The following is a 14,307-nucleotide window of genomic DNA, read 5'->3' as shown; positions in this document are numbered from 1 at the left end:
CATTGAGTTGACTGTCAAGACACAAACCATTATCTCGTGAAACAGAAGGCTGTAAGAGAAAATTGTCATAGTTTGGGTGGCACCACATAAAAAAAGATTGGGTATATGAAGAGGTATAAGATGGGGTTTAGTGCCTACCTTGATCATGCTATGGAAAGCTTAGTTGCTGCTGAAATTTTGCATGTTCAGCTGTTCGATATAATCCTGGTTAGATGGGACTTGATGTGTGTCCAAACTGTGATTAGAGCTCTTGTGATGTACATTGAAGTACACAGTTCAGTTGATTTTGTTTTATTTCTAGATACAAGAAAAAACCCCAGTTAGCTCCTTGAACCCTTTGCAATCATCAACACCATCAGGAGATGGTTTAAAGTCAAGAAGGCCCAAACTCAACTTTGATGAGCGGTAAGTATAATAGTCATCTCCATGCTAATCCATGTACCTAATTTAAATAATTGTTAAACACTGTAGGAAAAGACCAACTTTATAAATACAAAATTTTTATCAGTTTTAATTTTTTTTGATCTTGTTTGCAATTATTAATGAACTAGTTAACTGTAATTGTTTCTTTCTGTTCATCTACAAGAATGGGCTAGCCAACTTCACCTGTCAACTTCTTACAATTCAGACTCAATGCGCAATCTCTTCTTTCCCAGGACCTCCAACCTGTGGAAAATCTTAATCAGTTGTTCTTAATTTCTTCGTACAATTGTTCAGCATTTAAAAGCCAAGCTTGGTGTCACCTAATAATTATTTAATGGTTTGCCCCGCCTATTTTAATGCTTTTTGCCTTCGTATTGCTCTGCAATATAGGCCCTCATCCTGGTTTCCTAGTTCAAAACAAAGCCCTGATAAAGTCAAGGAGGGATACCGGAAGGAGTATGCATTCAAGTAAAACAACCAGGTTTTATTAAATCCCTCTCCTGCATTCCATAATAAGATTTGTGTTCATTATACTGAATTAAAAGTTTACTGTGTAGTTGAACACTGACATATCATTCAACCTGCTCCATATCTTTGATTCCCCATGACACCAAAAATCTTATCTGTTTTGACCCTAACTATATTCAGTGGTGACATATCCATAATCCTCTGGGCTGTAGAATTCTGGAGATTCACAACCCTTCTTAGTGATGCAATTTCTCCTTATTTCAGTCCTAAATGATTGGCCCCTTATCCTGAATCTGTGCTCTCTGTTGTAGATTATCCAGTCAGGGGAAACAACATCTTTGTATCACCTGTCAAGTCCTTTCATAATCTTGAATGTTTCAATGAGATCATCTCTCATTCTTCTAAAATTTGGAAAATATAGGCACAATTTACTCAACCTCTCATTGGAGGGCAACTCGTGTATCCCAGGAACCAATTTAGTGAGTATTCCCTGCACACGGTAGTGTGATCTCACCAAAGTCCTTTCTAACTGTAGCAAGACTTCCTTATTCTTGTACTTCAATCCCCTTGCATGAAAGGCTGACATGCCATTTCCCTTCCAAACTGCTAGCTGTACCTGCATGCCAACTTGATGTCCCTTATACAACTACACCCAAGTCTCTCTGTACATCAGCATTTGCAAGAATCCTTAAAAAAAATATTTCTCTATTGTTACAATCATTGTGAATAATAAGCTCATACTTCTCCATATTATACTCCATCTATCACCTTGTTGCCCACTCATTCAGCCTGTCTATCATTGCAACCTCTTTGTGACCTGCTGACAGCTTGCATTCTCGCCTAGTTTTGTGTTGTCAGCAAACCAAGATATGTGACGCTGTCTCTTCCTTTAAGTTTAAGTCATTAATATATATTATAAATAGCCAAAGCCCCAGCAGTGATTCTTGTGGCACTCCACTAGTCACAGCCTGCCAACTTGTAAATGTCTCATTTAACCCTACTTTCTGCTTCCTGTTCATTTACCAGCCCACTACGATGCTCATAGAACACCCTCAACTCCATGAGCCCTTGTGTAATCTTTTGTGTAACACCTTTTCAAATGCCTTTTAGAAACCCCTTTAGCTACCCTACGAGGTATTTGTTCCTTTTCACTATAGCTTTATTGGGCAGTTGCCATTGTCCTGCTTCTTCCCTAGCTTTCTTCAAGCCTCCCTCAGTCCATGTCCCAATATTAACCACCCATTCAATTTTTCTTTTCCTCTTCTGTTTTTACCTTCAGTTGTTGTGCAGACAAGGCTGTTGGGTCTTTGGTTCTAACATTTGTACGTGACTATTGTTCTTTCTCTCTAAGTGTACTTAGAAACCGTTTTATTCTCGAATTTCTACTCTTGATGTAACCCACTCATTAACCCTACAAGTTACATCCTCAAAACTAAAAAAAATTTGTCAATTAAAATTTCCTTTGTTAACGCCATATTGACTGTGGTTTTTGAAGCGTATTGACATTTCTTTAATAGATCCCAGCATTTCTCTAATGACTGATGTCGGGTTAACTGGTCTAAAGTCCTGTATTTTCTGTTTGCTTACATTATATTTGCTAACTTCCAATCAGCTGGGGTTGTTCCAGAATCTAGGGAATTTTGGTAAATTATCCAATGCATCCACTATATCTGCAGCTATCTCTTTTAGAATCATAGGGTGTCGACCATCAGTGCCCTGGTGATTCTGTCGGATTTTAGCCCCTCGACTTCCTGTGGTACTTTTTCTCTGCTGAGAGTATCCTTAATTTCCTCATTCTTAATAGCCCCATGGTTATCCTCTATTTATGAAGACAGACACAAAATATTTGTTCAGTGTCTCTGCCACTTCCACCTTCCCCAAGATAATTTCTCCTGCCTCTGATTGTAAGGGATCAATGTTTGCTTTAGCTCCTATATTTCTTTTTCCATACTTGTAAAAGTTCTTACAATCTGTTTTTATATTTCTGGCTAGTTTGCTCATTCTATTTTTTCCCTTATCATTTTTTTGGTGGCCCTTTGGTTTCTGAAACATTCCCAGTCTTCACACTTAGTACTATTCTTTACAACATTTTATGCCTCTTCATTTAATCTAATAATTAGATTTGAATCTAATCAAGAGTGCAAGATGTTGGGGTACCCTAGCATGGATAGAGGGTCATTTAGCTAGTAGGGTACAGCCAATAGGAATAAATAAGTCATTTATTGGTCATCACTTCCCTCATGCCTGTGCAATAAAGTTCAGATTCTTGTTTATGATTGGAATAGATAGTTTTCAAATTTAATGTGGAGTGCTGCAAGGATCAGTGCTGGGGCCTCAAAATTTACATCCGTAATTTAGATGAAAGGACTGAATGTATGGTTGCTAAATTTGCTGATGATGCAAAGATAATTTGGAATATAAATTGTGAACAGGGCATAAGGAATCTACAAAGGGATATAGATAGGTTAAGTAAGTGGGCATTAAAATTGGCAGATGGAGTGTAATGTGGGAAAATGTGAAATTATCCACTTGGCAGGAAGAATAGAAAAACAGCATAATATTTAAATGGAGAGAGATTAAAGAACTTGAGGTCCACGAATCAGAATAAGTTAGTATGCAAGTGTTTTATTGCCAAGGTAATGGGATATAAAAGTACGGATGTTTTGCTACAGTTGTGCAGGACATTGGTGAGACCATACCTGGAGCACTTATCTACAGTTTTGGCCTCCTTACTTAAGAAAGGATATAATTGCATCAGAAGCAGTTCAGAGCAGGTTTACATGGCTAGTGACTGGGATGGGAGGATGGTTATCCAATGAGGAAAGGTTGGATAGGTTGGGTGTGTATTCTTTGGAGTTTTAAAAGATTGAGTTGTGATCTTATTGAAACATATAAGGTCTTGAGGAAACTAAAAAGGTTGGATGCTTAGTGTATGTTTCCCCTTCAGGGAGAGACTAGAAATAGGGAACACAGGTTAAAAATAGAAGTGTCCCATTTATGATGGAGATGCAGAGTAATCTTTTCTCTTGAGGGTCGTTAGCCTATGGAATTCTCGTCGCTAGAGAGCGATGGAAGCAGAATCATTGAATATTTTTACGGCAGAGGTCAATAGATTGTTGATTAACAAGGGATATTAATGAAGCGATTGAACGTATGGTCGCTAGATTTTTTTTTCATGTCAAAGATAGGTAGGAAAGTAAACAAGAGAGTCTTAACGTTATCAGTGGTTTGTGAGAATATGGATTTAAGGCCACAATCAGATCAACCATGATTTTATCGAATGGCGGAGCAGGCTCGAGGAGCTAAATGACTACCTACTTCTAATCCGCATGTTTGTAACACTATCCTTAACCTCCTTGGTGAGACAGGTCACCTCGAAAGTTTTTGTTTACAGTGGAGTGCATTTTTGATGAACACTTGAATTGTTTTAATGTTTCCCATTGTTTATTTACCATTGTGCCTATTAACCTTAGCCAGCACTCCCCTCATTCCTATGTAATTGGCTTTGTTCAAGTTTAGAATTCTTATTTTTGGATTGACCACTTTCAAATTTAATGTGGAATTCTCATACATTGATGGCTATTTCCTCATCCATCTTTCACTACGACATTACTAATTAACCTTACCTCATTATGCAACACTAGATCTAATATAGCTACAACCCCAGTTAGGTCCACCCACAATAAACTTCAAATTTAATGTGGAATTCAGTTACATTGTTTGCTATTTCCTCGTGGATCTTTCACTATGACATTACTAATTAACCGTACCTCATTGTAAAATACTAGGTCTAATATAGCTATAACCCCAGTTAGATCCACAACATATTGCTTGAAGAAACTGTTGCAAAAACACTATATAAATTCATCTTCCAGACTATCTTTGCCAATTTGGTCCAGTCTTAATGCAGATTTAAGTCCTCAACAACTATTACATTGCTTTGTTACAAGTGTCAACAATTACCTGCTTAATGCTCTGTCCAATTGTATAACTGTTGTTGGGGGGTCTATAAAGATACTCCCATCTGTGTTTTTAACCCTTGCTATTGCAAATACCCTCCCATACTGTTTCTACTTCCTGATTTTCTGAGCCAAGATCCTTTCTCTCGGATGTCCTTATGTTCTCTATTATCAGGGCCACCCATCCTTTCTCCATTCTACCTGCCTTTTCAAAATGTTGTGGACCATGGAGTATTTATTTCCCAACCTTGGTCACCGTGTAAATATGTCAATGATTAGAGTGAAACCATTTATCTCTATTTGTGGCTCCAGTTCATCTATCTTGTTGCAGATGCTCTGCACATTCATGACAAAGTGACTTCAGTTATTTTTCCCCTGTGTGGATCTAACACAATATACTATTACTGTTAAAGTCTCTAACCCTCATGTCCCATTTCACCCACATCAATATACTTTCCTATTGCCTAAACATTTATCTTTGGATTTCTAACTCTCCTCAACTTGAACCCTCATGCCCCTCTGCTTGTCCCTATTCCAACCATATTTGCTGGTGCACTGTTATATTTGGTCCCTTCCTGTCATACTCTGATTACCTTTGCCCATATCATTACCCCACACTATTGCTGGTCCTTTCTCTTTAACTTTCCAAATCTCCTATTTGAACCCTTTCCCATTTATTATTTTTGTTTAAAATCCTTTCTTTATAACTCTCGTCTCTGATAAACGACTTGCCAGGATAATGGTCCCAGCATGGTGCCAGTGAAAACCGTTCCAGCAATACAGCTCTCCCCGGGATTGGTGCCAGTGAATTTAAACTCATTTCTCCCAAGCAATCTTTGAGTGATGTACTTCAACTCTCTAAGCAAATTATCCAATGTCAATTTGCTCATGACGGAGATAGTAATGACCAATCATTTATTTCGCTCTCTGGAATTTTCATGAAAAGCGAAAACTTCAATGCATTCAATGCAATTGGTTGCATACCTGCTTGATAACATCACTGGGCCTAGAATTTTCCTTGAGGGCTGATTCATTGAATCATAGAATTTACAGTGCAGAAGGAGGCCATTCGGAGTCTGCGCCTGTACTGGAAAGGGCACCCTACCTAATCCCACACCGCCATCCTATCCCAGTAACCCCACCAACCTTTTTAGACACTAAGGGCAATTTAGCATGGCCAATCCACCTAACCTGCACATCTTTGGACTGTGGGAGAAACCGGAGCAGCCGGAGGAAACCCACACAGACATGGGGAGAAAGTGCAAACTCCGCACAGCCAGTGACCCAAGCCGCAAATCAAACCTGGGATCCTGGAGCTGTAAGCTAACCACTGTGCTAGCTTCTGAGGCTGATATCAAGAAAAGGAAAATCCACACCACCAGGATCACGAGATCTTTGCAGGCATCAATCTGAGTCAGCATTGCTTTGCTGTTAATCACAAGACCGAGACCATGTATATTTTCAAAATATAATTTTAAACTAAATTTTATTCTGTCAGTGCTAAGCAGCAGCAAAAAAGTGTTCCAAATAAAACGTTATAAGATTTTATTGTTATTGAGATGACTGTGAAGTATGGTTAATGTGCAATGGTGCTAACATTTTGCAAATTTGAACTGTGCAGAATACTAAATCCAAAATACTACTTTTGTCCCTTTTCAATCTTAGGCTGCATTCAGCAGATCATTACCTTCAGGAAGCAAAAAAGCTTAAGCACAATGCAGATGCTTTGGTAAGTACTTCCCAATGATGTTTATCCCGTTTAGTTTGGTATAGATCTGACATATGAAGAACAGATGAGAGCAAATTAATTGATTTCCAGTGGCATTATCTAGTTTCCTTACCCTAAATATGAAACAACCAAATTACTTGTTACAATTTTGGAGCCCAAATGCTGAATTTGGATATGGTAACATGTTGCTCTACTATTAATCTAGATGCCTGAAGGTCCAAAGAAATGGGTTCAACTCTCACAACAGCAGGGGTTTTTTAATTTAATTAAGAAAATCTGGAATCAAAAGCTAGTATCAGTGAGATATAAAGGAGCAAACTTGCAAGTCTGTCACTATCCTCCTCACAGTTCACTAGCTGCAAGTTTTGAAATTGTGCCCTGCACACCCCAAGTCCCAAGTCATTAACATAGATCAAGAAAATCAGTTGTCATACTACTCACCCTGGGAACACCACTCTACCTTCCTCCAGTCTGAAAAACAAGAGTGGGTAGCTAATTTACTCTTGTACAGAGCTGGCATAGGTTCTTTGGGCTGAGTGGCATCTTCTGTGCTGTAACCATTCTAGGGTTAATTCTATTCAGTGTCTCAGTTTGCTCACTATATCAACTTATCTCACCCAAGCGAATGGTTTATCATACAGTGTACCCCTTCATATATAGACATAAGTTGGATGTAACTGATACTTGTTCTTCCATTTTCAGCATTTCCCTCCACCAGTCAAACTCTTGGTCAGTATTTGAATGAAAGCAAGGCAGCCCGTTGCAGTTGCAATAACCAGTTTAGTAAAGCAGCTGCTGTTTGAGTGCTGATAAGCTAGTATTGTGCTTGGCTGAAATATTGAGTTTTAAATTAAATTTATAAATTATTTTAAATAGCCACATTTGCTGTTTATCACACGGTCATTTAAGTATTTGAAGTTCGTTCTAGGAAGGCATATTTTACACATGGTATAATTACTGAAGTATTCTGTTGTATGCCGATATTTGGCAAGGTGTTGACTATTTAGAATAGATATTGTCAAAAGCAAGTAATTAGAGAATATCTTGTACAGTATTCAGCACTTAAGTCCGTTTTTAATATGAGCAGTTTGCATCTTAAGTGCTCTTTTTGGTGCAAAAACAGCTGTTTTATTTTTCCCCCATCTCAACAAATACTGGTTAGGAGAATCTATTTCCTTTTATGTATATTAATTTCTGTTGGCCTTACACAATCATAGAAGCTCACAGGACAGAATAGGGCTTTCTGGCTCTGAATTATCCACATAATCCCATTTCTCTGGTGTTTTGCCTTGTAAACTTTAAGATTTTTCTCTTTCAAATATTTTTCCACTTCCCTTTTTAAATATATTGTAGATTCTGCTTCCATAGGTATTTCTGATAGGGGATCCCCTTTCCATGTATATCTTAAAATGATGCTCTTTAGTTATACTTGCAGTGGAAATAGCTCGTCTCTTCACCTTATCAAAATCCTGTATAAATTTTGAAAATTTCTTTAAAGGATATATAATCTTCACTTCTAATGAAAATATTTTTCTACTTTCTCCTCTAGAGAAAATCTCTAGATCCCTAGAGATCTAGTTAAAAATCTCTCACCCTGACGCATCTTATTGAAACCCCTTTCTTATATTTCCACAGCTTCACCTTTCTCCCCAAACCGGGTATTAAAAATTAAGCACAATATTCTTGCTGCTTAACCAATGTTTTCAATAGGATCAGCATTAACTTCTTGCTTTTGTGCTCTATTTATGAAATCTTGATTTTTATATCCTTTTCTTTGATTTGTTCCATGGATCTGTGTTCTGACCCTTTCCTGTTTTGTCAATTGTAGTCAGACAGGTTTGAAAAAGCAGTGTATTACCTTGATGCTGTTGTGTCTTTCATCGAGTGTGGTAATGCTTTGGAACGTAATTCACAAGAAGCCAAATCTCCTTTCCCCATGTATTATGAGACTGTAGAGCTAATCAAGTAAGTAAAACCTCTGGACTTCAAAATATCATTTTGTTTTACCTATAATTGTACGTGACTAAGTTGCTTTCAATAAAAAAGTGCTCTGTATTGCTGTTTCACGAATTGTCTTTTTCTTTCCAGATACACTATGAAATTAAAGAATCATATGGCACCTGATGCTACAGCAGCTGATAAAAAGCTGGCAGTCTTGTGGTGGGTTTAGCCTAGTAGTCTTCTATTTCGTGTACAGTCTGGGTCTCATTGCATTTATGGGAACTAGCAAACATTTTTTGTCAAGAGTCCTAATCTTATTGAATTCTCCTAAACGTTTACTTAACCTGATGCTGTAACCAGCAGAAAAGTTATTTGATATGGGCGGTTTGTAATAATAAACTTTTATTTCTAATGTATTTGCATAAGCATTTTGGTTATTTACTAAATAAATATTTACAATCATATTAAGGTAATAATTGTTTGCCTTCTAATGATGTTTTCAATTTGCACCGAAGCTGAATTACATCAAAATACTATTGATAACAAGGTGTGGTAGATCATGTTGCACTGATTATGGATGCAGGAAATCTTCTACAAAAAAGCTCAGTTTGTAACGAGAAAATAATTCACCGAGATGAGACTGGAACTAAGAGCATAAACCTGCCTGGGGCTCTTCTCTCTAAAAGAGAAGACGGAGGGGAGGCTTGATAGAGGCCTTTAAAATTATTAAAGGATTTGATGCAGAAGATATTTTCAGTTGTGGACAAGCCTAAAATTAGGTGCTGAAACATAAGATTGTCAGCAGTATATCTGAAAGGGAATTCAAGAGAAATTTATTTTCCCAAGGCGCAGTAAGAAAGTGGAACTCTGCCACAAGGAGTAATTGAGGCAAATAGCAGAGATAAATAAGGGAAAACTAGATAATCTATTATTTGAATATTCCGTTTTCAGCATTGACTAGTCAGAGTAGAAGAAGCATATGCAATTGTAATTAAGTAATATGCAATAAGTAAATTCCTCTGGTCAACAATTAAGTTAAAATTCATGTCATTGTTTTTTAGTCTCCGATGTCAGTCACTTTTGTACATGAGGTTGTTTAAACTGAAGAAAGACAGTGCATTAAAATACTCCAAAACATTGACTGAGCACCTCAAGGTAAAATATTATGGAGCTTTTATAACCAATTTATTTTACTTGCTGCTATTATTCAATCAAGACACTTCATTGCTGTGATATTAAATAATTTTATTTTCTAGAATTCATATAACAGTGCGCAGGCTCAATCACCTGGCGTAGGAAGGTAATTTACTTTCCCTGTGTGTATGCCCGTTGAGAGTGTGAATCTTTTCTATTATGTTTTTGAATCTGTGACGTTTACTTGGTCTATCTCACAATGGATATCTTTTAATGTGTTAAACAGCATGTTTCCAAAAACAGTGTTGATACTAAAACAGTTGGCTATTATGTTTGAATAGCTAATGAACTACTAAATGTACGTTCTTAAGGGGCAGCATGGTGGGGCAGTGGTTAGCACTGGGACTAAGGCGCTGAGGATCTGGGTTCGACTCCCGGCCCTGGGTCACTGTCCGTGTGGAGTTTGCACATTCTCCCCATGTCTGCGTGGGTTTCACCCCCACAACCCAAAAGATGTGTTGTTAAGTGGATTGGCCATGCTAAATTGCCCCTTAATTGGGAAAAATAAATAATTGGTACTCTAAATTTATTTTAAAAAACAAAAGAAAATGTACGTTCTTTATTGGAAGAACTTAAATCCTTAGTGTGCTACTTTGTAAGTTTATTCAGTTCTCCCATGTTAAAACCATCAGTTCAGAAAAACAAGGAAGCTCTGTATCCTTCCAATTACTGGGCACAAATAAGGCTATTTGGTGAGCTATTTGTTATTTCACATGATATTTATTCACAGTAACTTCATTTGAAGCCTACTTGTGACAAGCGATTTTTATTTTTTCATTTTCATATTACTGTTTATTTGCTGCAATGACTCTTAACACACAGGCTGCTGGTAGTTGGCGGACCAATTGGTAAAGTAATAATGAAAATACAGTGTTATTTTGCCACCCTGCTGCCATGTTCCAATTTAGGGAAACATTTCTCTATCTACAATTTAAAATGATTGACATTCAGACACTAAAGCCAGAAATTTGTTTGAACAATGCCAAGCTTATTTAATTTTAATTTCACAGTCCATCTACTACTCCAGCAGTTATAGATGTCTTAAAATGGCTATGTAGTGAGTGGGATTAGCAACTAAATGTTGCAGGATATAACCCATTACTGAATGAGAGGGAAGTAGGGTAACAGCACTAGTAAAAGGATGCACCGAGCAGTAAAATGGACACCATTCATTTGGATTGAGTTAACAGAGAAGCAGATATCCATCATCTTCAATGGTACACTTTACAGAAATAATGAAATGCCATATCAAAAAGATAGTAACAAGCATAGAATAATAATCATGGGAGATTTCAACTACACCAAATTAAACTGGCGGGAAGAAGTAGTGAAAGGAGAATTAATTGAGGTGTATAAATTAGGAAGGGCCTATTTCCATTCATAGAGAACTCAATAACCAGGTTTAAAGTAACTAGTGAAGGATTGGGGTGGGTGATTAGTTTTTTCACCCATAGGGTGATGGAAATCACAACAGAATACAGTTCAAGACGAGGAAATACTTAGATACTAAAGGAAATGAGGACAAAGGGGGGTAGAAGAGAAGTTTAAGGAAAGGAATGCAAAGAAAAATTGATATCCAAAATAAATATAAATATAAAAAGAAAACATAGCAGTTTAAAGATGCATAAAATCATATGTAAAATTAAAGTAGGGATAGGGCCACTGAAGGGTGAGCAATGATGGAGAAATTGCCAAAACACTGAATAGCTATTGTCTCAGATTTTACTAAAGACACTATCAGAAGCTAAGTTTAAAAAGAATATTAATACAGTTGGGATATAGAGAAATAAAATAATTGACGAACTCGGAAGATAAAGCCCTAGGACCAGATGGTATGTGACCACACAGGAGATAACAAAGTAGTTTATATATAGAAGAGATAATAGTGCCAAAGGACTAATGGGCATCCATAAATGAGAGATGGAAAAAAACCTGGGAATTATAAATTGGTCAGTTTAACATAAAACATTTTAAAAACACAGATCTTCATGTGCATAGTACAATACAAAACTAATCAAACTAAATTCTGAAAGGCTATTGTGCTTAACTTCTTTTTAGAGATAATGTAAAGAGTTGACCGAGGTAATGTCATATGTTTGGATTTTTCAAAGCCTTAATAGAATAATTAAAGCAGAGAAAGTAGCTCTTTGGCTCTTGGAGTCAACGTGGCCCTCTCTGAAAGCAATTCAGCCAGTCCTCTTCCCTGAATTGAATGCAGCATTTTCCAATCGCTGCCATTAAACAATTTCCTTCAAAATAAATATTTCCCTTAACTCTGTAAATTCCTCACTGTTATGGTACAGTAAGAAATCTCGCAACGCCAGGTCAAACTCCAACAGGTTTATTTGAAATCACAAGCTTTCCTTCATCAGGTGAAGCAGAGGCAGGTTCACAGACATGTCATATATATAAGCAGAGTAATAATTGCAAGATAATTACAGATTGGAATGCTAGTTTTTACAGGTCATAGATATCATAGAATTTACAGTGCAGATATCATAGAATTTACAGTGCAGAAGGAGGCTATTCGGCCCATCGAGTCTGCACCGGCTCTTGGAAAGAGCACCCTACTTAAGCCCAAACCTCCACCCTACCCCTGTAAACCAGCAACCCCATCTAACCGAAGGGCAATTTAGCATGGCCGGTCCACCTAACCTGCACATCTTTGGACTGTGGGAGGAAACCGGAGCACCCGGAAGAAACCCACGCAGACACGGGGAGAACGTGCAGACTCCACACAGACAGTGACCCAAGCAGGAATCGAACCTGGGACACCCTGGAGCTGTGAAGCCATAGTGCTAACCACTATGCTACCATGCTGCCTAAACAAGTCTTTACAGGTACAAACAGTGTGAGTGGAGTGAGGGATAATCACAGGTACCTCGCATTCCAACCATTCATCACATTCCAGCCTGTAATTATCTTGCAATTGTGCCTATATATTTGGTGTTTGCCTCCACTTCACCTGATGAAGGAGCAGTGCTCCGAAAGCTTGTGACTTCAAATAAACCTGTTGGACTTTCACCTGGTGTTGTGAGACTTCTTACTGTGCCTAATTGAACCAAATCCCTCTAATCTCCCGGGTGTCAGAAAGTCTAAGTCTAAATCTTCAATAGTACAGTGTACTATTTTTGAGTTCCTCATTTCCTCTGCTTGACTTACAGGAATATGTCCATTAAATATCCATGGAGCAAAATAATAACAATAAAAGAAATAGGAAATAAGGGGATCAACAGGAAGGACCCTTAGAGGTCACTGGTTTGGAAATGCTGTAGTGCATCTTGTAGAGAAGACACACTGTTGCCACTGTGTTGACTTGAGGAGGGAGTGAATATTTAAGGTTGTGGATATGACACTATCAAGGTGGCTGCTTTGTCCTGGATGATGCCTCACTTCTTTGAATGTTTTTGGAGCTGCATTCATTAAAGCAAGCAAAGTATTCCACCACACTCCCGGCTTGTGCCGTGTAGACAGCCTTTGGGGAGTCGCGAATTAGTTATTCACCGCAGCATTCCCACTCTTTGACCTGCTTTTGTAGCCACAATATTTATATGGCTGGTCCAGTTCAAAATCGGACCTGTGATATTCCCAAGATGTCAGTGGGGGATTCGGTGATGGTAACTCCATTGAATGTCATGGGCGATGGTTAGCTTCTCTCATTGAAGAAGGCCATTGCCTGGCACTTATTTGGTATGTATTTTACTTGCCACTTTTCAGCTCAAGCCTCGGCATAGTCCAGGTCTTGTTGCATACAGACTTGGAACATAGAACTGTACAGCACAGTACAGGCCCTTCGGCCCACGATGTTGTGCCGAACTAGTCCGAAACTAAGATCAAATCAACCTGCTCCCAATCATTCTAGTGCACTCCATATGCCTATCCAATAACCGCTTGAAAGCTCCTAAAGTGTCCGACTCCACTACCATAGCTGGGAGTGCATTCCACGCCCCAACCACTCTGAGTAAAGAACCTACCTCTGACATCCTATATCTTCCACCATGAACCTTGTAGTTATGCCCCCTTGTAACAGCTACATCCACCCGAGGAAAAAGTCGCTGAATGCCCACTCTATCTATCCCCCTCATCATCTTGTACATCTCAATTAAGTCACCTCCCATCCTCCTTCGCTCCAATGAGAAAAGCCCTAGCTCCCTCAACCTTTCCTCATAAGACCTACTCTCCAATCCAGGCAGCATCCTGGTAAATCTCCTTTGCACTCTTTCCAATCCTTCCACATCCTTCCTATAATGAGGTGACCAAAACTGCACACAATACTCCAAATGTGGACTAACCAAGGTCTTGTACAGTTGCAGCATAACCTCACGGCTCTCAAACTCAATGCCCCTGTTAATAAATGCTAACACACGATAGGCTTTCTTCACGGCTCTATCCATTTGGGTGGCAACTTTCAAAGATCTATGGACATGAACTCAGAGATCTCTCTGCTCCTCCACATTCTTCAGAACCCTGCCGTTAACCCTGTAATCCGCATTCAAATTTGTCCTACCAAAATGAATCACCTCACACTTATCAGGGTTAAACTCCATCTGCCTCGTCTCAACCCAGCTCTGCATCCTATCAACGTCTCTTTGC

At 38.4% G+C, this 14,307-nt stretch overlaps 1 protein-coding gene across 6 annotated transcripts in view; it reads left to right on the top strand.

Moving 5' to 3' along the window:
* Positions 1-14,307, top strand: part of aff4 (AF4/FMR2 family, member 4) — a 149,686-nt gene that overhangs the window by 121,107 nt on the left and 14,272 nt on the right. For all 6 annotated transcript variants that reach the window (XM_072512561.1, XM_072512556.1, XM_072512557.1 and 3 more), the window contains 6 exons: positions 302-405; positions 6,516-6,579; positions 8,408-8,544; positions 8,668-8,739; positions 9,582-9,675; positions 9,777-9,820. In XM_072512561.1, the coding sequence (XP_072368662.1) occupies positions 302-405; positions 6,516-6,579; positions 8,408-8,544; positions 8,668-8,739; positions 9,582-9,675; positions 9,777-9,820 (515 nt within the window). The remainder of the gene's footprint in view (positions 1-301; positions 406-6,515; positions 6,580-8,407; positions 8,545-8,667; positions 8,740-9,581; positions 9,676-9,776; positions 9,821-14,307) is intronic.

Source organism: Scyliorhinus torazame, chromosome 7 (assembly GCF_047496885.1).
Source record: "Scyliorhinus torazame isolate Kashiwa2021f chromosome 7, sScyTor2.1, whole genome shotgun sequence".
Lineage (NCBI taxonomy): Eukaryota > Metazoa > Chordata > Chondrichthyes > Carcharhiniformes > Scyliorhinidae > Scyliorhinus > Scyliorhinus torazame.
The sequence above is the reverse complement of the archived record's forward strand: the minus strand, read 5'-3'. Positions and strand labels throughout refer to the sequence as shown.